The sequence below is a fragment of the Clarias gariepinus genome, chromosome 9, assembly GCF_024256425.1.
Source record: "Clarias gariepinus isolate MV-2021 ecotype Netherlands chromosome 9, CGAR_prim_01v2, whole genome shotgun sequence".
In the NCBI taxonomy this organism is placed as follows: Eukaryota; Metazoa; Chordata; class Actinopteri; order Siluriformes; family Clariidae; genus Clarias; species Clarias gariepinus.
Window position 1 is genome coordinate 1,209,306 of NC_071108.1, and position 25,398 is coordinate 1,234,703.

General features: G+C 42.6%; 1 protein-coding gene across 1 annotated transcript; it reads left to right on the plus strand.

The window, feature by feature from the left end:
- Positions 1 to 2,670: 2,670 nt before the first annotated feature.
- Positions 2,671 to 25,180, plus strand: LOC128530049 (uncharacterized). The gene is made up of 14 exons (XM_053503758.1): positions 2,671 to 2,781; positions 3,046 to 3,083; positions 3,899 to 3,976; positions 4,244 to 4,318; positions 4,445 to 4,495; positions 10,300 to 10,377; positions 11,033 to 11,122; positions 13,220 to 13,297; positions 13,949 to 14,038; positions 23,773 to 23,847; positions 24,482 to 24,529; positions 24,624 to 24,713; positions 24,913 to 24,936; positions 25,065 to 25,180. Exons 2-14 carry the CDS (start codon positions 3,050 to 3,052, stop codon positions 25,178 to 25,180), a joined length of 927 nt encoding a protein of 308 aa, XP_053359733.1. The 5' UTR covers positions 2,671 to 2,781; positions 3,046 to 3,049.
- Positions 25,181 to 25,398: the final 218 nt, after the last annotated feature.

A 25,398-nucleotide genomic window follows, 5' to 3' on the forward strand; every position in this document is an offset into this window, starting at 1 on the left:
TGACCTTTTACAAACCTTAACCACTTAAGTCACACCTGCACCAAGCCTTACCAGTATACTAATCACCGGCCTGCTCATCTGTAAACATCTGAACATGTTACTCACTGGTTCGTGACTTACATTAGATGAAGTTTTTTGAAGCTTAAATGATTTATAGGTGACCGTGTGGCTTAACAAACAAAACACACTCCTGTGAAACTGCTCAGGTACAGGTACTGGACTGAAGATGAAGCTGGGGTATGGTGTGGTGTGGTTTGACACCAGGACGAGATCCTTTGGGTGCTGTGGGTTGTGGTGCAGGGCCTCCATCGATTGGACATTTTGTACAGTGTATCCCATGGGGCTCGATCAGATTGGGATCTTGGGAGTTTTGAGTCTGGGTTGGGGGCTTCAGGCTCTTTGCCTGCTGAGTGCCATGCACCGTAGGCTATGCCACACTTAGTGACAAGAACAAATGTGACAAGAACCTGATGTCCGATTAAGCACAACTGGACTTAGAATGGCAAGTTCAATAACAACAGCTTATGGACAGACGGGATAAAGTTCTCCTCTGCCTGTAGAAGAATGATGGGAAGAATAGAGTATGGAGAAGTGAAGAAACTGTAACTGTATAAATGTATTAAATTTAAAGAGTTTCCACAATCAACTGCCTCTACATCGCTGTCACATGAGTAGCTATCCTTTCATGATTCAGGCGTGTTTTTATGTTCTGTTGAACTTGTATGCTTGCACCGTCGGCCATGTAGTTAAGTACCTACTGTATGATGATACTCTGTGAAAGACACTTTCCATATTTCTCCATACAGGTATGATATTTGCATATACATTATAGCTTGTCGGAGGAGTTGGATTTGACCATTATATTTAAATTTGGTGTAGAAGTACCACATTTGTAGTGTTCAATAAATCTAATCCAAATACTGCACAGAATATTTTAAGGCAGTAAAGAAGTAATAGTGCCATTACAAAATATTGCAACTTGCCCAAAAACATGCTGGACAAAAAGTCCAAAAATCCAGCAGCAACCTGCAGAGAATCCACAGTGGCAGGTAGGGAGAAAGAGATGTGGTTCTTAACTAGCTGCTCTACTGTAAGTGCTCCATGACTGTTGAGAGCAGAGTAATAGGGTACTGGTCAGTCAGATAGCCTGTTACAGAGATCTTTGCAGTAGAAACAAGGAAACTGCCAGGTGTACTGGTTTGTCCTGTTTTGTTTGTATGTAGACAGAAGAGGCCTGTATGAGTAGACTTACTGCAGGCACAGCATGGGACGTGTCCGTACTGTAGCTTGATTTAGTGTCTGGTCAGCTCATGTGAGAACAATAATGTGCTGGATGTATTTGGGCTTCTACTCAATTACTTATCCATGACTTTGACATGCAGTATGGTTTAATGAGTAAGGGGGAGTTGCTGAGGAACCCAACCTGCTGGAAAACTGCAAAAGTCATTTGAAAACACCAATCTGCCAAGACATCATGTCTTTGGACTCTGCAAAGAAACCCAGAGCAACATAAGCCATCATGTCCCTGTTACAATCCTCAACAACAATAAAACCGTGCTTGGATGTGAGTATCTAGAGCGCAGATTCCCAGAGCCCCCTGTCCTGTCCAATTTAGCATTTTTCCAGCTCCTAATACACACGATGTAATTAATCAGCTAATTTACAGCCTGATCTGATTTGAAGTGAATTTGATAGCAAGGAAGAACTGACATGTGCAGGACAGGGGGTCCTCAGGAACTGGGTGTGGAACCTGACCTTCACAGCATTAATAATCACCTACAAACAGTCTAACTCTCTACCTGTGCGTGTGAGGTGGGAGGGATGTAAGTCACTATTAGAACTGAATTTGCATGGAGGAAAAAACTTTAACAGTAATTAATGTGACACCAAAACAGCAATTCTTAGCAACAACTGAAATACTGTATAGTGTATCATTAGGACTGTATTATTTGTACTGTAATATTCTGTACACTTTATGGTGAGGGGAAACAAGCGGATAGTTTTGTTGGAACTGATTTGGGACAACTGATGTAAGGTTGGAGTCAGTTCTCTTACATGTAATGAACAGGATAAGGTGCTGACCATGACACGGCTGAGAAGGCATTCTCGCTGCGGTGGTGGTTTATTACACTTTTCCCACATGTGTACTGTATATCCTTTCCTGTTAATGATGTAATCAGTTGTGGTAATTCTATGGAAAGTCATGTTAATTGTATCCTTATTTTAGCAATAAGCATGAAGTTATTTGTTTACTTGCATAAATCTGTACCATAAACATAAACTATACTGTGTATTTGAATGTAACCCTTTGGTGGTTACATACAAATCATGAGATGTTATTAAATCATTTAAATTGGTAAACAGGTCGGAATTTACTTTCAGGAACAAATGAGCTAGTTTTGCCACTTGTGTTACAGATTATCGCATTACTGAAAAAAGGATGTGCATTAGACATCACTTCATTAAGTGATGAGTTAAAGTGACAAGGAACTTTCCAGAACATTTAAAAGGTTTGGGTTTCTCACCTGCCATGTGAAAGCCTATGTTTGATTCCCAACTAATACCCAAACCCCATCCAGTGCAGTGCCGACCCAAAGCCCGAAAGCATCATTATTGGTTGTGATTGTTTTACATATTTTCCGCAGTGTTATTTTGAGCATCTCTGTGCAGGTGAGTGTGTGTGTGTTGGGACACGCCCACTGTGTACAGTTTTTAACTGAAGAGGAAATGCTGTATTTCTCCTAAATGAAGTGATCTGAGAGCACGAGGGATTTGACATTGGTAAGTTCGTCTGCTAGGAGAGACAGAGAGAATTGTTCAGTTAAATGTGTCTCATTTTTATTGTTTCTACTAATATAATAGGAATATAATATAAACTGCTATACTGTATCTACCGTATATCCAAGGATAACGTTTATGCCATGTGTACATATTATTATTGTTTTTATTATTTTGTAGTTTTAATGTTTGACCAGTAATTATATAATTTCTCTATAAACTATCACTGCTCTCACTCTCTCGTTTTGTTTCTGCACACCTCCACAGCAAGATGATTAACCCTGTCATATTGCTCATGACTCTCTGTAAGTAAATGATCGACTCATTAGGTTCAGCTTTTTTACAGGAAATTGAGAGCTAGTTTGAGACGGCTGCTACATGTCACAGGGCTTGCAATGAAATGAAAGCGAAAGGATGAAGGATAAAATGTAGTTTTGAAAGTAAAATTTGCATGTTACCACAATTGGTTTGTGTTTACATGTTTTAAAGCTATATGGTACTCTGGTTTTGTCTAAAATTAAAACTTAAAACATTAAGTTATGGGGAGTGAAACTAAAATCCTTTAGCACTTGATGTTACCAGTTCAGTTACCAGTTACTACCAATTAAGACACAACATTTTGCTGCACATTTTGCGGCTTCATGCTCAAATCAAAAATCCCTTCGGAATTCTGCATCCTCAATGTCCTGAGATTACGCAGGCCCTGTTTGGTGGCGATCGTAAAAATACCCAAGAAGGAGAATATCAAAATTCATTGGATGTGTTTTACAAGCAAGCAAAAATAAATGACTTCCAGGTGAGTTGAGCCCAGGACAAGCAATATGGAACCTGTTCAACTCAATAAGATCTAAATATTTACCAGATTTCAAATGCATACATGCAAGTGTGTATGAACTATACAGCAAAATCTCATGCCATGCCCAGGTCTCAGACTCTTAGGCGTCCTAATGGCAGCAGATTTCAAACTCCCCAAAAGGCTGCGGATGCTTGAAAAAATCTTTTTAAAAATCTCTAAAAGAACAAGAGGACCTTACATCATAGGGCTGATGTCATAGTGCTTGGGCTAAATAATAATAATAATAATAATAATGATTTCTATTGTATGTATTTATTTTTACAGCCTGTTTAAGAGAGCCATGTTTTGAGAAAAACGACTGCCATGTACGATATGGAGAAATGCTGACTCCTAAACTTGCAAGTGAGGAAAATGTTTAAACCCCTTTACTCCAGTTTTAAGGGGTTATCTCATTTTGTGCAGAATTAGTGCTTACATCTAACTTTATACAGCAATGCAAGTAGTAAAATTTCTTACACTACAAACTGTCACCGAATAAAACACAGATCATTCAACACTGTGAAATCATTCAAAATAACAAATAACCCTTCTACACTACACTCAGATGCTAAAAAAAGCATCTGAATTAATGATAACCATGTCAAAATCTGTTTTTGTTTTCTCCAATAGACTGCATTGTACAGCAATGTACAGAATCCTTGCAGCCGTGTATACTCCAGACTATTCAAGACGTCGCAAGAGAAAGTGAGAAATTTAAACAGTATTTGAAAACTGAACTCTGTGCTTAGATCAGATTCACTCACAAAAATGTTTGCTGTGTGATTAAATCCATCACTTATCATGTCCTGTATCTATCATCATCTTCTCCAGTGCAGAGAAAGAATCCATCAGCGTCTTATGAATATCTGGTGCTTCAGGCTGGTTTGTACCTCAACTGTGTCCAAAATTAACGTCTCGGGTTACTTTCCTGTAACCCTGTTCCCTGAAAAGGCAGGAACGAGATGCGGTGTGAAAAGGCTATGGGAACATCTTTCTGTGTTGCCGGTTGTGAAGCATGTGTGTTTTAAACACGCCAAATTTTGGCATATATACTCAGCAAAAAAAGAAACGTCTCTTTTTCAGGATTGTGTATTTCAACAATAATGTTGTAAAAATCCAAATAACTTTACAGATCTTCATTGTAAATGGTTTAAACAATGTTTTCCATGCATGTTCAATTAACCATAATCAATTATTAACATGCACCTGTGGAATGGTCGTTAAGACCTTAACAGCTTACAGAAAGTAGGCATTTAAGGTCACAGTTCTAAAAACACAGGACACTAAAGAGACTTGTCTACTGACTGTGAAAAACACCCAAAGAAAGATGCCCAGGGTCCCTGCTCATCTGCGTGAACGTGCATTAGGCATGCTGCAGGGAGGCATGAGGACTGCTGATGTGGCTAGGACGATAAATCGTCAGGTCCGCACCGTGAGACGCCTAAGACGGCGCTACGGGGAGACGGGAAGGACGGCTGATCATCCTCGCGGTGGAAGACCACGTGTAACGACACCCGCACAGGATCGGTACATCCGAATATCACACCTGCGTGACAGGTACAGGATGGCCACAACAACTGCCCGAGTCACACCAGGAACACACAATCCCTCCATCAGTGCTCAGACTCTCCACAATAGGCAGTCCATGAGGAGGAGATGCACTGCAGTACTTCAAGCAGCTGGTGGCCACACCAGATACTGACTGGTACTTTTGATTTTGAGTCTTCCTTCATTCAGAGACACATTGTGAAACATTTTTAGTTTATGTCTTATGGTGTTGACTCTTTTAGTGTTCATAAAAATATTTACACATTAGGTTTACTAAAAGTAAAAACAATTGAAAGTCAGAGGATGTTTCTTTTTTTGCTGAGTATATAACCTCAGTCAGGTGACGTCATCTGATGAAGTGCACCTGCAGATTATAAATAGGAGTGAACCGGAAACAACATCTCAGATCAATTTTGTCTGAAGGACGTCCAGTAATGCAGGCAGTGCGGCATTGGAGCGCAGCATCTCATTCCCGCCTTTTCAGGGAACAGGGTTACAGCAAAGTAACCTGAGATGTTCCCTTTCAAAGGCTACACTCGATGCTGCATGAAAACACTATGGGAACGAGAATACCAACGTCGCCGCACTGCAAGTGTATGGACCCCAATGTTGTGTAGCGTGTGTGCTACACAACCTTGTTCCTAGAGGCGAAGTGAGCCCACGCGCCTAATAGGAGAGGGCAATAGCATCTCTCACCCGGTGTGACAAGGTCTGTGTAGTGGCGGCTGCCCCCCGGTTGCGGCCCAAATAGCATATAAAAAGCTGCTCTGACTTACGCCTCTGGCTGGTGCGGTGGACATAAATCAGAAGATCACGTACTGAACACAGTAAGTGAAGTTTCTCCTGCTCCGAAGCTGTAACAGGCGGAGGACAGAAAGGCTCAAGAACAACAGGGTGCATGGTTGAGAATGGAACTTTTGGAAGATAGTTCGTGTGTGGATAAAAGGTAATGGCCATCAAAAAAACATCTTAAGGGTCAGAAACCTGACAGGCGCTGACTCTAGTGTTTCAAAGGGGTGTCAATTAGACCTTCGAGCATGATAGATAAATCCCACGAAGGGACCGTGGCTCTAGTGGGTGGCCTTAACCATTTAGCTCCACGAATGAATGGGAAACTAAAGGGTGTTTTCCCACAGTAACCCCATCAATCAGAACATGGCAGGCTGGAATAGCAGCTACGTACGTCCTGAGAGTACTAGGGCATAAGTCCGAGGACAACTTTTCCTGCAGAAACTCCAGCACTGAAACAATTCGGCAGTGGACTGGGTCTACCTGCTTCGTCATGCACCAACTTTCAAATACATTCCATTTAAGGGCATAAGCTTTCCTAGTGGGGGGGAACCCTAGCACTTAGAATAGTGTCAATTACGCTGGCTGACACACCAGCTTGACTTGAGTTGGTCCCGTTCAGTGTCCAAAAAGGTTTCAAAGCTCGGGCCAGAGATGAAATATTATCCCCTGCGCCTGAGACAGAAGATCCCTCCTCACTGGAATCACAATAAATAAAAAGGCCGGGCACCTCCCTATGGTTTCCCTGTACACGAGTATGAATCTGCAACGCTCAAAGCCACAATGCTTTAGGTTGGAGGTTAAGTTTGTTAATTCAGGGTTAACCTTTACACATTCAGAAACAATCTCAGCAACTGTCTCAGCAACTAATAGAAACAACTAAGCCAAAACAGGAGAAGAGGTAGAAAATAAGGTAAACCGGTTATGATGGTAAAGGTGAAGCTCCACAACAAATTGAACTAAGCAGGACACCCGACAGCTCTGGAGAATTTCTCATCTGCTGACTGTTGAGATCTGCTTTTAAGCTGCTTCCCTCCTTGGTGTTAACCTCCTGCAGCTGGAGCTGCAATCAGCTTCCTGGTAGAGTGAGAGAGAGAGAGAGAGAGAGAGAGAGAGACAAAAAAACCTGGAGAGCAAAAGACAGGGCTTTGAGAACAACTACGCCAGACGCAATAATAAATTAATTAATACGTCCGAGGACGTAACACAGACGAAACGCATAAAGGCGTAATCTGGGCCACGTACGGGCCAAGGCGTCCAGACCCAGGGGAGCTGAAAGAGTCAGAGAGTAGTAAAGGGGACATTTGCTGTTTTTTCCGAGGCAAAGAGGTCCACCTCTGCTACATGAAATCTCTCCCAGATTGACTGACTACTTTGGTGGGGTTTATATTCCCCGTGTGTCACAGCTTGACTGGACAGTACATCTGCTCCCACATTCATATGCCCTGGAATGTAAATCGCCCTGAGGGACAGGAACTTGTCCTGTGCCCAAAGCAGAACTTGGTGCACTAGCTTATTCAAGTGGCACGAGCGCAGTCCACCCTGGCGATTAATATATGAGACTACCATAGTGTTGTCCACTTGCACTAAGACAATGTAGCCTCTCAACTGCTGGAGGAAGTGCTTTAGGGCAAGAAATAGATCCATCATTTTGAGGCAATTGATGTGCCGCATGAGAAGATGACCTCTCCAGCTCCCTTGGGCTGGACGGTCATCTAAGACCGCACCCCAGCCCGTGAGTGAAACGTCTGTCGTTGGCATCTTGCGACGACAAGACAGACTTAGAGTGGGACCCAGTGTCAGAAGTCGGGGTCTGAACCACATAGAAATGGTACGAAGACCTCAAGTGAAATCCCCTGGTTCTTAGCCACAACTGAGATGCTCTCATGTGCAGAAAGCCCAAAGGTATCACCGTGGATGCAGCTGCCATGAGAGCTAAAGATCTCTGAAAGTGATGAACAGTCACTTTCTGGTCTAGCTTGATTTCCTTGAAGGTGTTGAGAATGAATTCGACACGAGCAGGAGACAGCTGTGCCCGACTTACAATCGAATCCCATGTGACACCCAAATAAGTTGTCATCTGAACAGGAAAGAGCACGCTTTTTTTGTGGCATTGGGTCTCAATCCTAAGAAACAAAGATGAACTTGGATGACATCCTGATGTCGAAGCGCTAGCTACTGAGACTGGGCCAGCCAGTTATGCGGGTGAGAAAGCTAGACCAAATGGAAGGACCCAATACTGGTAAGCTTCGCCCCTGAAAGCAAACCTCAGGAACTTCATGTGTTGTGGCAATATTTCTATATGAAAGTATGCGTCCAGCCCCCCGTTCCTCTTAGTTAACCAAGAAATACCGACTGTAGTAGCCTGACTCTTCGTCTGGTAGGGGAACATGCTCTATGGCCCCTTTTCCCAGCAAATTCTGTCGGCAGATGCACCCTTTCCGGTTTCACGGAATTGGAGACCACACTGTTGAAACACAGAAGGTGATGTGAGACTGAATCCTGTAGCTTCCTTTTACAGTGCTTAGTACCCAAGGAAATATACTTGGCAGTAGCTTCCATGCTGCCAGTTTCTCAGAAAGGGGCAAAAGTCTCGGCTGCTTAGTTAAATGGGGGGGATGTTAGATGTTTGACATCCTGAAACATGGCAGGAAAAATCCGAAGAGCTAACACTTTATTGGAGACTGGTGTTGCCTGAAACACCCGTGGTGGCAGAGCATGAACACCGACCTCCTTGGGGTGCCAGGGATAACACTTCATTCTCGAAAGGAATTCTACGTGCCTCTCCCCATTGGGGGGCCACCCTCATGGCCCTGGGCACATGAGCCTCAGGACTTCTTTGTGAAGAAGACAGTATGCCAATCTGACTTCTTTGAGATGGATTGCGCAGCACCCCAATCTTAACAAGGGGGTGCCCGGCTAAAAACACTCTCCTTGTGTGCTTCACACCTCGCGAGAGTCAGACCCGGTCGAGACTGGGTGGCCGACAGTCCCGACTCTTGAGCACGGTGGGGAAGGAATTTCATGAAGGCTTGTTTATATAACTTCGCCTCATGAGCCTATTGGCGACTTAGTTAACGGCGTCACCAAACAGGCCGGACGGCGAGATGGGGGCATCTAGGAGGAATGCACGATCCTTATCCTTGATGCCCATCTATCTTCCAGAGTCCCGCCAGTGCTCAAGTCTCTCAGCCGGTCAGCCTGGTAGGCTTGCAAAATTGTCATGATGTGCAGTGGAGCACCAACCTGACCTGCTGCCAGAAAAGCTTTTCCCTCCAGGAAAGATAAAAGTCTACACAGCTGGAAAGGAAGTGTTAGCTTTCCAGGGAGGATGATGTCTCAGGAGAGAGATAGCCTGGAAGCGTCTCTTCTATCTGGGGCATCATCATATAACCCTGCACTTCCACACCAACTATATTTAAATAAATAAGTCGATGGCACGAAAACACGGGATGAATAAAGCTTACTCCATGAAATGGTTAACCCGTCGTGGATGTTGCTAAGGAAAGGGAGAGAGCATCATTGAGGCTCCGTCCCCCAGCCACCCAAAAGAAACCTGTCGTCTAATTTTTTTTTTTTTTTTTTTTGAGTGCTTGGAGGCTATTTCCATCTCTGCGGATGAAAGAGAAAATGTCTGTTCTGCCCATTTTACAAGAAGCGCCAGGGCATGCTTGAGAAGCGGATGGAGGAATTTCCCGATCCAATGAGAACGCGAAAGAAAAGAGGAAAATCAGTCTCTCGCACCTCTGCCGGATCCACGGCGTTTTAAGCCCCAGGAATGCGCCGTGGCCCGTAGCTTCTCTGTAAAGAATGCGAGCCGCACGCGAAGCACCTTAATCAAGACAGTAAGTGTGGAGATCACCCCTTCGGGATGGATTTATCACACAGAGAGACGCATCTCGCTTGAAACTCAGCCATATCGGTGAGTTAAACACTTCCTTATTTTGCTGGTTTACATGGTGTGAAAATCGCGCTCCGAAAGAGCGGCGGTACGGATCTTCTAACAAACTCCACCATATCGGTGAGTTGATATTTTTTTATTCGCTTGCACACATCACACGCAATCACAATGCGGTCCTGAAGATAAAAAGATATGAGGAATGTTCCCGGTTCACTCCTATTTATAACCTGCAGGTGCACTTCATCAGATGACGTTACCTGACTGAGGTTATATATGCCAAAATTTGGCATGTTTGATACACACATGCTTCACAACCGGCAACACAGTAAGATGTTCCCATAGCGTTTTCACGCAGCATCGAGTGTAGCTTTTGAAAGGGAACTGAAGAAATCTTTCGGTTAATTTTGTTACTGTATGTAATCATAAGTGCGCTTTACTTTTATAACAGGTGAAGCTGTGCTGATGGATTTTGAGTTAATTTTGAATTGTCTTAATGAGATTGATGAGAGCCCCTTCGACGCCATAGGTAAAGAATTTATATGCAGTTTATTTTTTTACATTTCTTATGTTCTTAATGTAAACTCTGACTGTCGAATGTAGAACTTATTCAAGAAATTTGCTGCATAAATAACAAACAGCATTTGTAAATCGTTTAAAGATAACATTGATTACAATGTCTTCACTTATTAATGAATGATACATGATACTGTACTTATGGATGGTCATGAAATATGACACTGACTGTTACAAAGCTCTGATACTGGAGACTCCTTCCATACATGATAAATGAACAAACAGCTCCCTAAAGAAAACTTAATTATATCAACTACTACACATGTTTTGTAATCTGTTTAATCTGTAAACAATAACATATTAGAAGGAGCATGTTAATATCCAAGGACTATTCAGAGTAGAAGGCAATATTAAAAATCTTTTATAATGGGGGAGGGGTGTCACCAATCAGGAAAGGAAGCATTTAATGGCTTTTTTTAAAAGGAAATCTGGATTATGAATTTTAAAAAGACAGAAATATGGGGGAAAGTGAGACCTGTAGGTGGCAGTAAAGCACCATGAAACAATAAGCAGAAACCATGCACTACTGTACTTTGAGGGCTGCTGTGATAGAAAATTAATCAACAGTTTCTAATCATTGCTGTGTTTTTGTGTTTGTTTTATTCTAGTGTGTTTTGTGGAAGCTTTTCTGGGAGACACACAGGAGGACAAAACTGACCAAAAGCCTCTTTTTATGTTCAACATTCAAGATTTTTACAGTAAACTGATTTTTATGCATTAATTCAGTTTAAAGTTATTTGCAAAGCTTATGTGTCACAGTACGCCAGGTCACACCCATGTCAAAACCACACATGCTCATGGTCTCGATTATCCTCCATGGACCAGACTTGCATTCAGCCCATGCCAGCTCTTTACTCCCACACTCTCAGCAGATGCGCCCTTTCCGGTTTCACGGAATTGGAGACCACGCTGTTGAAACACAGAGGGTGATGTGAGACTGAATCCTGTAGCTTCCTTTTACAGTGCTTAGTACCCAAGGAGATATACTTGGCAGTAGCTTCCACGCTGCCAGTTACTCCGAAAGGGGCAAAAGTCTTGGGTGCTTAGTTAAATGGGGGGGATGTTAGATGTTCGGCATCCTGAAACATGGCAGGAAAAATCCGAAGAGCTAACACTTTTTCGGAGACTGGTGTTGCCTGAAACACCCGTGGTGGCAGAGCATGAACACCGACCTCCTTGGGGTGCCAGGAAAAACACTTCATTCTCGAAAGGAATTCTACGTGCCTCTCCCCATTGGGGGGCCACCCTTATGGCCCTGGGCACATGAGCCTCAGGACTTCTTTGTGAAGAAGACAGTATGCCAATCTGACTTCTTTGAGATGGATTGCGCAGCACCCCAATCTTAACAAGGGGGTGCCCGGCTAAAAACACTCTCCTTGTGTGCTTCACACCTCGCGAGAGTCAGACCCGGTCGAGACTGGGTGGCCGACAGTCCCGACTCTTGAGCACGGTGGGGAAGGAATTTCATGAAGGCTTGTTTATATAACTTCGCCTCATGAGCCTATTGGCGACTTAGTTAACGGCGTCGCCAAACAGGCCGGGCGGCGAGATGGGGGCATCTAGGAGGAATGCACAATCCTTATCCTTGATGCCCATCTATCTTCCAGAGCCCCGCCAGTGCTCAAGTCTCTCAGCCGGTCAGCCTGGTAGGCTTGCAAAATTGTCATGATGTGCAGTGGAGCACCAACCTGACCTGCTGCCAAAAAGCTTTTCCCTCCAGGAAAGATAAAAGTCTACACAGCTGAAAAGGAAGTGTTAGCTTTCCAGGGAGGATGATGTCTCAGGAGAGAGATAGCCTGGAAGCGTCTCTTCTATCTGGGGCATCATCATATAACCCTGCACTTCCACACCAACTATATTTAAATAAATAAGTCGATGGCACGAAAACACGGGATGAATAAAGCTTACTCCATAAAATGGTTAACCCGTCGTGGAGGTTGCTAAGGAAAGGGAGAGAGCATCATTGAGGCTCCGTCCCCCAGCCACCCAAAAGAAACCTGTCGTCTAATTTTTTATTTTTATTTTATTTTTTTGAGTGCTTGGAGGCTATTTCCATCTCTTCGGATGAAAGAGAAAATGTCTATTCTGCCCATTTTACAAGAAGCGCCAGGGCGTGCTTAAGAAGCGGATGGAGGAATTTCCCGATCTGATGAGAACACGAAAGAAAAGAGGAAAATCAGTCTCTCGCACCTCTGCCGGATGCACAGCGTTTTAAGCCCCAGGAATGCGCCGTGGCCCGTAGCTTCTCTGTAAAGAATGCGAGCCGCACGCGAAGCACCTTAATCGAGACAGTAAGTGTGGAGATCACCCCTTCGGGATGGATTTATCACACAGAGAGACGCATCTCGCTTGAAACTCAGCCATATCGGTGAGTTAAACACTTCCTTATTTTGCTGGTTTACATGGTGTGGAAATCGCGCTCCGAAAGAGCGGCGGTACGGATCTTCTAACAAACTCCACCATATCGGTGAGTTGATATTTTTTTATTCGCTTGCACACATCACACGCAATCACAATGCGGTCCTGAAGATAAAAAGATCTGAGGAATGTTTCCGGTTCACTCCTATTTATAACCTGCAGGTGCACTTTATCAGATGACGTCACCTGACTGAGGTTATATATGCCAAAATTTGGCATGTTTGATACACACATGCTTCACAACCGGCAACACAGTAAGATGTTCCCATAGCGTTTTCACGCAGCATCGAGTATAGCTTTTGAAAGGGAACTGAAGAAATCTTTCGGTTAATTTTGTTACTGTATGTAATCATAAGTGCGCTTTACTTTTATAACAGGTGAAGCTGTGCTGATGGATTTTGAGTTAATTTTGAATTGTCTTAATGAGATTGATGAGAGCCCCTTCGACGCCATAGGTAAAGAATTTATACGCAGTTTATTTTTTTACATTTCTTATGTTCTTAATGTAAACTCTGACTGTCGAATATAGAACTTATTCAAGAAATTTGCTGCATAAATAACGAACAGCATTTGTAAATCATTTAAAGATAACATCGATTACAATGTCTTCACTTTTTAATGAATGATACATGATACTGTACTTATGGATGGTCATGAAATATGACACTGACTGTTACAAAGCTCTGATACTGGAGACTCCTTCCATACATGATAAATGAACAAACAGCTTCCTAAAGAAAACTTAATTATATCAACTACTACACATGTGTGTAATCTGTAAACAATAACATATTAGAATGAGCATGTTAATATCCAAGGACTATTCAGAGTAGAAGGCAATATTAAAAGTCTTTTACAATGGGGAAGGGGGGTCACCAATCAGGAAAGGAAGCATTTAATGGCTTTTTTTTTTTTTAAAAGGAAATCTGGATTATAAATTTAAAAAAGACAGAAATATGCGTGAAAGTGAGACCTGTAGGTGGCAGTAAAGCACCATGAAACAATAAGCAGAAACCATGCACTACTGTACTTTAATGGCTGCTGTGATAGAAAAATAATCAACAGTTTCTGATCATTGCTGTGTTTTTGTGTTTGTTTTATTCTAGTGTGTTTTGTGGAAGCTTTTCTGGGAGACACACAGGAGGACAAAACTGACCAAAAGCCTCTTTTTATGTTCAACATTCAAGATTTTTACAGTAAACTGATTTTTATGCATTAATTAAATTTAAAGTTATTTGCAAAGCTTACAGTATGTGTCACGGTACGCCAGGTCACACCCATGTCTAAACCACACATGCTCACGGTCTCGATTATCCTCCACGGACCAGACTTGCATTCAGCGCATGCCAGCTCTTTACTCTCACACTTTCTGCTCAAAGCTTGCGCTGCGCCTCCTATCAGTCACAAAACTATCAGCGAGTAGTTAATCACAGGATAACCGGCGCTGTTTTCCATACACGCTCTGCGCTTGGACCCACCTCGCCTGCTCGGACCGTGACAGTATAATCTGGCCAATTATGGATCAGCTTATGCTCTCTTGTACTGGAAATGCAAGCTTCGTCCTTCCCCACGGAATGGGGGGCAGCAGGCCATTACTCAAGTTAAGCCAAGTATCCTGCTCTGTACATAATAACACCATCGATTTCAGGACCCTAGCCCCCTTTTGTGGCTAGGATGATCAGGCGCTCTTTAACGCTTTTCTCCATGGACTGGTGGTTTCGATTAAGGATGAATTGGCAGCTCGAGAGCTTCCCTCCACAATCCAAGAGCTCATGGACCTTGCCACATGTATTGACGTTCGCAAACATGCCCACTATCAGGTGGACCATGAGTGGTCCAGAACCCCAACCCTTGAAACCCCACATGAGCCCATGCAGATTGGTCACACTCGTATCTCGTTAAAGGAATGTCATCGACACCGCGACGAGGGCTCCTGCTTCTACTGTGGTCAAGCAGGCCATCTAGTATGAACCTGCCCATTAAAAGTTCGTTGCCCCCGGTAATTCTGGGAGTACAGGGGGCCCCCCCACTTAGCTCATTCCCAGATCAACGACCATTGTTTTCCATAACTCTGACCTACGATAACCAGTCCTACATCCTAAACGCCCTCATAGACTCAAGGAGATCAAAACCTGAAAGCTGCCTCCATGATCACTAAGCTCCCTCTGTTCAACTTAGTCAACCCTTCCATGTGCAGGCACTAGATGGCAGCAGACTTCCTCCGATCGTGCACCGCTCAGCCTCATTTACGATTACGATTGCGCCATGTGCAGAGGGTTAGAGAGCATGAGAGCAGTGTTAATCCTGTAGCGGAAAGTCTGGGTGCCACAGGCAGAGATAACCAGCCCCCGACTCCAGCATTAGAGCCCTCACAGCGGGGCAAGTGGGCGACGACTCGGCGGCATACTCGATCAGCCAAAGCTATTGCTAAGGCTAGCCCACCGGAGCACACCTCTGCGCTTTACGTGTCCAACAGGTTTGCTCTCCTCAGTGATGCACCCGCTGAGAAACCTGAAAGAGCTCTGGTTATAGGAGACTCTATACGGAGACACGTGAAATTAGCTAGGCCTTTACGGGCGCCAGCGGCAGTGGTTAGGTGTATTCCGGGAGCCAGAGCACAGGACATAGCAGTTAATATTAGGGCTTTAGGACAGAATAGGTTCTCTAGGATAGTGATACACACTGGAGCTAATGATATACACACTCGTCAGTCAGAGGTTAGTAAGGATACCTTTACAGAGGTGTTTAAACTAGCGAAGACGATGTCCGATGAAGTAATATGCTCTGGTCCCATCCCAATGAGACGTGGAGACATAGCTTACAGCAGGTTATGGTCGCTGAACCACTGGATGTCCAGATGGTGCTCCGAAAACAACGTGGGCTTCATAGACAATTGGAAGACCTTTGAGGGCAAAGCTGGGCTGTTAGGGCGGGACAGTGTCCATCCCACTCGGGAAGGTGCTGCTCTCATTTCTTGTAGTATAGCTCATAGTCTCAAAAGGGCCTAGTTAATCAGTGACAATCCAGAGCCCATTTAAAGCAGTTATAGTTAATAAAATTATCACGGATCAGAAATTTGATTTTCTCTGTTTAACTGAAACCTGGATTAAACAGGACGAGTATGTAGCTCTAAATGAAGCTAGTCCGTTACATACACCAGTCTCAGCTAACTGGTAAGGAGGCGTCGCAATTATTTACAATAATAATCTGACTATCGTACAAAAACACGAACACAAATTTTATTATTTTAAAGTTCTCTATAGTAACATATAAAGTGTAGCTACAAACATTAGGTCAGCTCAGTCGATTCCGATAATCATCATTTACAGACCTCCAAGGCCATATTCTAAATTTCTTTGTGAATTTGCAGATTTCCTCTTAAATCTAGTCGTTTCCGTAGACAAAAAGCTAATTGCTGGAGATTTTAATATTCATTTTGAGAATCCAGAAGATACTCTGTCCATACTGGACTCAGGACAGAGTAAATCAGTGTGTAGTAGGATCCACTCATAAAGCAGGTCACACTTTAGATTTAATAATATCTTTCGAAATAAGGATAAGAAATTTATTCACAATTCCACTGTCTGAAGTTATATCAGATCACTATCTTGTCTCCATTAAAATGTGTTATAGTGATAATGTATGCGCAGCACCACGCTACCATACTAAACGTACATTCACATCAAATACCATGCAGAGCTTTACCAGTAATCTCCCAGAGTTAACAACTTTGACTGGATTTTGTTCTGACCCCACAGAACTCGATCGGGAGACTGAATATTCAGAGTCAACGTTCCGTTATACCTTAGATGATGTAGCTCCAGTTAAAAAAAAATTATTAGAGATAAAAAACTCGCTTCCTGGTATAACGACCACACGTACTTTAGAACAGACAGCTCGGAAAATAGAACAAAAATGGCATTAAACTAAATTGTTAGTATTTTAAATAGCATGGAAGGAGAGCATCCTGAATTATAGAAAAGCTCTTAATGTAGCTAGATCAATGTATCTCTCCTCTCTTATAGAAAATAACAAAAAATTATCCTAGATTTTTATTTAATACCATAGCCAAATTAACTACAAATAAGACCACTTCAGAAATCTTCACAACAACATTGTGCAATAGTGAGGAATTTATTAACTTTTTTAATAATAAAATTGTAAATATCAGGCATTAAAATGAGGTTTTGAAACTGGACAATGCAATTGATGCAGATAAAAAACTACCTATGTCAGATCGGAAGCTAGAATACTTTACTCCCCTTGACGAGAATAACCTAATTTCACTCATCTCTTCTGCAAATTCATTAACCTGTATATTAGATTCTATACCAGATAACAGATAGTACCAGCAATAACAAAACACCTGTTGAGAATAATTAATTCCTTACTCAGCATTGGGTATGTTCCAAAATCTTTTACATTAGCAGTTATTAAACTGATTATTCAGAAATGTGACCTCGACCCCTGTCAGCTGTCCAATTACAGGCCAATATCAAACCTTCCCTTCATCTCTAAGCTTCTCGAAAAGATAGTAGCGGAGCAGCTATGCTCATATCAACATAGAATAGCATACATGAACTATATTAGACAGGATTTAGGCCCCATCACAGCACATAAACAGCACTTGTTAAAGTAGTAAATGACCTCCTATTGGCCTCTGATCAGGGTTGTGTAACTATGCTTGTATTACTCAACCTCAGTGCACCTTTTGACACCATTGATCATGGTATTTTTCTTCACAGATTAGAAAATGTAGTAGGAATTAAGGGTACAGCCCTCTCCTGCCTCAGATCCTATTTGACCGATCGTTATCAACATGTAGACTTAAATGGTGATTATTCTGCATGCTCTCTAGAGAAGTTTGGTGTTCCACATGGTTCAGTTTTAGGCTCACTACTTTTTTCCCTATACATGCTTCCTCTAGGCAACATAATCTGTAAGCATGGTATTAGTTTTTATTGTTATGCTGACGACACACAGTTATATGTCTCAGCAAAACCAGATGAGAAAAACCAGCTTACTAAAGTTAAGCAATGTGTGCACGACATAAGAGATTGAATGCTAATTAACTTCCTTCTGCTTAATCCTGATAAGACAGAAGTTCTAGTCATAGGACTGCATCCAGCTAGAAGTAATATTTTAGATCACACTGTAATTTTAGATGGCCTTTCTGTTCCATCGATTGCAACAGTAAAAGACCTCGGTGTGATTATAGATTCCAGCCTTTCATTTGAAGCTCATGTAGATATTACCAGGATAGCATTCTTTCACCTCAGAAATATTGCCAAGATAAGAAATATATTGTCGCTAAACGATGCAAAAAAACTAGTTCATGCTTTTATCACCTCTAGGTTGAACTATTGTATTGCCTTATTGTCTGGTTGTTAAACTAGATCCATAAACAAGCTTTAGCTAGTCCAGAATGCAGCAGCGAGAGTCCTTACTAGAACCAGAAGATACGAGCACATCACACCTATCTTATCTTCACTGCATTGGCTCCCCGTGAAATTTTACATTGATTTCAAAATACTACTCTTGACATATAAAGCATTAAATGGTCTCGCACCGTGAACTGCTAGTGTCTTACGATCCGCCACGCCTACTTCAATCAAAGGATGCAGGCTGCTTGTCAGTAACGCGTATTATGAAAACTACAGCTGGGGGCAGAGCTTTTTCTTACAAAACCCCCAAATTATGGAATTCCAATATAATGTTCAGACACAGTCTCAGTGTTTAAGTCCAGGCTAAAAACCTATTTATTTAATCAAGCATTTTTATAAATAGATTTGTCTTGGGTAAAGGGGCCGATCTGGGGGACTCATGGACGTAGAGTATTATGGTGAACTGGTATGTTTGGATGCTGTCTTTCCCACTCTCATTGATCACTCAGGTTTGTTGACGGTGAGGTGATTGTTTGTGTCCAATTTGTGTCTGCGGTTGCTTGATAGTTCAAGACTGCAATTGTCTTTAATAACTACCTGGACTCCATATTAACATCAATTAAGATCAACTGTTATAGCTAAACTGGCTGCCACCTAACATACTGTATAAATGCAAATCAATTCCTGGGTTCCCTGTTGAGTCTGGTTCCTCTCAAGGTTTCTTCCTATTACCCTCTCAGGGAGTTTTTCCTTGCCACTGTCGCCCGCGGCTTGCTCACCAGAGACGATCTGCTCATTTTGATTTATGCACACTCACGTTCAAGTTCAAGTAGGCTTTATTATCACTTTAACCATATACAGTTAGTACACAGTGAAACGAAACAACGATCCTCCAGGACCAATGTGCTACATGCAACCTAAATTTACAACATAAATTAACAGAAGCGCTAAAACTAGCTAACTAAGAGGCCTAGTTAGCTGGCTAGTGGAGACAAGACAGATTGACCTGACAACATAAATTTTAATAAACAAGAGCAACAAAGTGACGGTGTGACAAACACAACATAACATAATACTTTGTGTTGTTGAGGTGATGAGTTGAGGTAGTGCAGAACCAGTAAACGTTCCTTAAAGTAGCAGCAAGATTTAAAAAGTTAGTGCAAAAAGTAATCCAGTAATGAATATTGTGCAAAAAAAGAGATGTTACAGGTTGGTGTGTACGATAGTTTGGTAGTGTAGGTCAGTGTGTTTGCGCTTGTGTTAATTAGTCAGTTCAGTCTCATTGTTTTGAGGTAGTTGAGTTAAGCTGAGTGATAATGTTTGTGTGTGTGTGAGTGTGTGTGTGTGTGTGTTTATAAGTCCAGTCCTTTATTGTTGAAAAGACGGACGGCTTATGGACTGTTGCACAGTCTGGATGTTTGTGCCCAAATGCATCGGTACCTTTTTCCAGATGGCAGGAGTGTAAAGTGTGTGTGAGAGAGGTGTGTCCGATCAGCCAAAATGCTGTTGGCTTTGCGGATGTGGCGTGTGGTGTGGATGTCTTTAGATCGGAGAGAGACCCTGATGATCTTCTCTGCTGTCCTCACTATCCGCTGTAGGGCACAATTCACAAACCAGACAGTGATGCAGCCGCTCAGGATGCTCTCGATAGTTCCTTTATAGAAGGTGGTCAGGATCGGTGGTGGAAGCTGGGCCTTCCTCAGTCATCTCAGAAAGAAGAGACACTGTTGGGCTTTCTTGTGCAGGGAGAAGGTGTTAAGGGACCAGCTGAGGCCCCTCTCCAGATGGACGCTCAGGAATTTGATGCTTTTGATGATCTCCACAGAGGAGCCGTTGATGCTCAGCGGAGAATGGTCGCCTTGTGTCCTCCTAAAGTCAGCAACCATCTCCCTTGTCTTGTCAACATTTAGAGACAGGTTGTTGTCTTCACACCAGTCCGTTAGCCTCTGCACTTCCTCTCTGTATGCTGACTCGTCGTTCTTGCTAATGAGACCCACCACGGTCGTGTCATTAGCGAACTTGATGATGTGATTCGAACTGTGTGTTGCTACACAGTCGTGAGTCAGCAGTGTGAACAGCAGGGGACTGAGCACACAGCCTTGTGGGGCCCCAGTGCTCAGTGTGGTGGTGCTGGAGGTGCAGTTCCCGATCCGTACTAACTGAGGCCTTCCGGTTAGAAAGTCCAGGATCCAGTTGCAGAGGGAGGTCTTCAGGCCCAACAGGTTCAGCTTCCCGATCAGTTGTTGGGGGATAATAGTGTTAAATGCTGAGCTAAAATCTATGTACAGTATTCAAACTTATGTGTCCTTAATGTCCCAGTGTGTAAGTGCAAGATGGAGTTTAGTGGAGATGGCGTCGTCCGTTAAGCGGTTAGGACGGTACGCAAATTGCAGTGGGTCCAGTGAGGGGGGCAGCAGGGTCTTAATGTGTCTCATGACGAGCCGCTCGAAGTACTTCATGATGATGGTTGTAAGTGCAACGGGACGGTAGACGTCTTGGGCACAGGAACGATGGTAGTGGCCTTGAAGCACGTGGAAACGACGGCGCTGCTCAGAGAGATTTTGTAGATGTCGGTAAGGACATCTGCCAGTTCCATACAGACTTAAATAATTCTTTTGATTGTGTAAAGCTGCTTTGCGACAATGACAATTGTTAAAATCGGGATACATATAAAATTTAATTAAAATTAATTGTCTTTCGTAGAGAAAAAAAACAAGTCCTTTCGCCCCTGCATAAATTACAGAGGACTCAATGAAATCACAGTCAAGAATCGATACCCACTCCCCTTGATGTCTACAGCCTTTGAGCTACTGCAAGATGCCCGCCTCTTTACAAAACTGGACCTGAGGAATGGTTACGATTTAGTCCGGATCAGGGAAGGCGACGAGTGGAAGACAGCCTCCAAAACCCCCACTGGCCTTTATAAGTAGTTTGGTAGACTGTGGCCTAACCAACGCCCCAGCAGTTTTTCAAACTTTGATCAACGATGTCCTTCGGGACTTCCTAAACTTTCTAATCTTTGTTTTTGCCTACCTTGATGACATCCTGATTTTCTCCCGTTCACTAAAGGAACACAGAGCACATGTACGTCACGTACTGCAGTTCCTGCTGTTGAACAAACTGTATTTTAAAGCCAAAAAAAGTGTGAATTTTACCAAGAATCCACATTATTCTTAGGCTACCTCATCTCTCCATCCGGGCATTTAGATGGATCTAACTAAACTAACAGCGGTCACTGACTGGCCACCACCATCATCTAGACGAGAACTCCAACACTTTCTGGGCTTCGCTACCTTCTACAGATGCTTCATTAGAAATTATAGCATGGTGGCAACTCCGCTTACATCACTCACATTGACAAAGACTCCCTTCCAGTGGAGCACAGCAGCTGAGAAAGCATTCAACGATCTCAAGCATCGTTTCACCATAGCACCCATTCTTGTCTTTCCAGTCCCCTCTCATTAATTCATCGTAGAGTTGGACGCTTCTAAAACAGGAGTCGGAGCTGTTCTCTCTCAAAGGTCCCTAAAATATAATAAGCTTCATCCATATGCATTCTTTTCTCGTCGACTCACATCCCCTGAGCGCAACTACGACATCGGAGAACGTAATCTTCTTCTAAATCAAACTCGCCTTTGACGAGTAGAGACACTGGCTGGAGGGAGCTGACCTCCCATTCCTCGTATGAATGGACCACAGAAACCTATAGTATCTCAAGTCAGCCAAGAGGCTTAACTCATACCAGGCATGCTGGTCACTATTCTTCTCTAGATTTAATTTCACATTGTCCAATTGCCCAGATTCCAAGAACGCTAACCCTGACGCTCTCTTGCGACAGTTCCCCACTTAGGAGGAGGAAACTACAGTCCCGTCAGCCCAAGCCTTTGTCCGCCACTGTAAAAACACATGGTGACGGACTCGTGCTTAGCTAAACAGCCCAGTGATTACCTTTCAGCATTAGGCTAACCGCCATCTTTCTGCGGCCCCCAAGTACCGGATCAGCCAAAGAGTCATGCTGTCCACACGTGAACTGCCTCTCAAGACAACATCCAAAAAAACTCTCGCCAAGGTTCGTCAACCCGTGTTCAGTCAGACTGGCCTTCCCCTTGTTCATGCGTCAAGTCAACCCCACTTTTCATGTCTCCCAGATCAGCAGATTGGCACCTTGCCCTCTTGCACCACAGCCCCACCCTCCCCCACCACCTCGGCTCATAGATGGCGGCGAAGCTTTTACTGTCCAAAGACTTCTTAAGTCTCGCCGCAGTGGCCACAGCCTTCAGTACCTCATGTACCTCATTTCCACTGCACTGCTGCTGGTGCCATTTACACTAGTATGAAAACTAGTATGAAAATGTATTTCAGTATCCAAAAGCAGCTTATTCGACGTGTTATAACCGCTGAAAGTCTTTCTTCTGTTTTTTTTTTTTTTTTGCCTTATTTACTATTTGGTCTGTTGTTCATGTGAAGCCTGCGAATATTAGTTCTTCTCTTATTTCTTCATACACTTTTTTTTTTCTTAAAGCACTTTCCAATTTCTGCTGAATCTCGGCGAATGTCCAAAATGCCAAAAGGGCTTTTGTTTCGCTCCACATTAATGGACTTTGGGTCTCCGTCATTTTTTTTTTTACGCTCCCTATAACTCCGCCCACCGCTCGTGATGTCACAGGTTCTCGCAACTAGACCAGCAGAGTGCTTCGGTGCTTATTTTAGGGCACCGGCACAAATTTTTTTCTGTGGAAAAGCGTGGCACTGGTTCCAAAATTGGGAACCGGCACGGAACCGGCACAGGAACCAGAGCATTGGAAAAGGGGTCATGGACTGGGGAAGTTACGGGCCTGAGGAGAGAAGTTGGGTTCCTGACAGATTCATCCTGGACAACCCCCTCATCACGGATTTCCACAACCTTCACCCAGAGGCACCCTCTAGAATGCCTGGTGGCATCCGTGTTGGGGGGCTCAAGCCAAGCCATGAGCAACTCCGTTCCACATTACAGCTCACTGCTTTAATTTTGCCGCCTCATTTACCGGCTCAGCACACCTGTTCTTCATTTCATTCATTATTTTGCTCTATAACTCTTTTGAAAACCACCACCTCTCACCAGATTGTGTGCCCTCTTGCCCAATTTTCCAGCATTCTTCTCTGCTTTGTCTTTTGGATCTCGACCTACGCTCTGTTTCACGGACCTTGCTCACGTTTCACGTTTTGGATTACTGCTTTTTCGGATTTCCGGTTATCGACTCTCACTCAAGTTTCATAACCACGATTCAGGATCACAGAGTGTATTTGAATTCTCAGCTTTAAACCACGCACGATCACGGTCTTGATTATCCTCCACAGACCGGACTTGTATTCAGCGCACGCCAGCTCTTCACTGCCGCACTCTCTGCTTATAAGCTGATTGTCATTTTTCAGTGTTTTCTGCTGTAAAATGAAAAATACTGGCGAACTTTTGTGGCAACAATTCCTGCTAAACTAATTTTTTTGATAAAAAGAATTAATTTCCGTAAAGGTGTATTGTGTAATAAGTGTGTTTACCTTTCTAACAGAGGAGGCTATGCAGAAATTCATGGAGTCGATGCATTGTCTCAAAAAGCCCAATGAAGACCCCATCGAAGCCATAAGTAAAGTATTTTATACATACATATGTTTATATATCTTACTTTCTGTATGCTTGGTATAACCTTCGACTGGTTAATGTAGAGCTCATTTGCACTAAATTAAGAAACCTGCTGCATAAATAACAAACAATGTGTGCTGATGGTGTTTTGCCACAAAAATAATTACAATATCTTAACATTAATAAATGATGCATCATACTTACGGCTTTTCATGAAACATGACATTATCAGTAAAGTGTGTTCCTGTTATCACTTACATTATAGCAGCTATAAACCCTTGTTCCCTTACCAGTCTCTCTTTTATTCTCTCTTAAAGTTTATAAGGAAAACAATCACAGCGTTTTACGTTACTGAGAAACCACAAACAGGTGTAAACTCCTTACAGAGACTTACAGTTATAGCTTTAGCTCTGACTTTTACAAAGCTCTGACACTGGAGACTCCTTAATAAATGCTCATAATATTAACTACTACACGTGTATTTTTGTTAATGTTGAGTGTTCATTGTAAAAGAACCGTTGCTATGGAAACAATAACGTACCAGTCATGTACCATGGTAGTACTGTCATGGCTGCTGTGATGGAGAATTAATTAACACCTTCTGACAGTGTTGTGTTTTTGTGTTTGTGTCATTCTAGTGTGTGTTCTGGAGGCTTTTCTGGGTGACAACAATCAAGATTTTTCCAGTAAACTGATTTTAATGTAATTTTGTAAAGATTTAAATGTTTGAAAAGAGAAGATGTTTTTTTTATGTATTTTTCTTTTTAATACTGTATTAAGGTTACATGCTTTGCTGGATCAAAACTTCCTTAAATAGGATAGTGAGAAACTGCTACAGTCACTACGATAAGAACACTTTGAACACTCTGGGTAAGACTTTGTGCCAAATGAATTACAATTTTTCCACCCGAGAAGTTCACTATTATTTTACAAAAGGAAATTTAAGTCAGTAAGTTAAGTATTGTGAATGGATTGTAAAATACTTACTAATTCAGTTTTTATAACTTTTATATATGTCTTGCGATGTGTTATGTTTCTGAGTTGTTTTTTCTCACGGTGTCTCTTGCAGTGAAGCATTTAACAAACAATCAAGGTAAAATCTTTTTAGGATCAGATGTTTTTTGTATTATATTAAGTCCAGTTTGTAATTTCTGTTAATTCCATTTGCATCTATCGTTGTGGACTCTCTCTCTGTCTCTCTCTCTCTCTCTTTTCTTTCAGAGCATCAGACTTGTTACCTGAAGAGGTTTTCTTACTTGGGCCATAAATGCATTCTAGTATCCATGCAGATTTTTGGTAAATTCCCTCCTGGTAAAACGTTGCCTATGGATGATTAGGGATTTTTCCCCTTCTTTTTGCTGCTAAACATTTCATCTTAGAAGTTAAAAGATATTAATAGAAAAAAAATTCATCACATTTTATTACTCACAAAACGTCTCTAGGGTTCCGTCTGTAGCCCCAGTTGCCTGAAGGGGAACGAGACGCTGTGTCACAAAGTGACAGCTTAGGGGATTGCTTCCAAAAACCATGTCTTGAAGACATATCTAATCAACTT

Coding starts and splice junctions, on each gene's coding strand:
- LOC128530049 (XM_053503758.1), top strand. CDS start 3,050: ATGATTAACCCTGTCATATTGCTCATGACTCTCT. Junction 23,848..24,481: donor AGACCCCATCGAAGCCATAA/GTAAAGTATTTT, acceptor GTGTCATTCTAG/TGTGTGTTCTGGAGGCTTTT. Junction 24,937..25,064: donor GCATTTAACAAACAATCAAG/GTAAAATCTTTT, acceptor CTTTTCTTTCAG/AGCATCAGACTTGTTACCTG.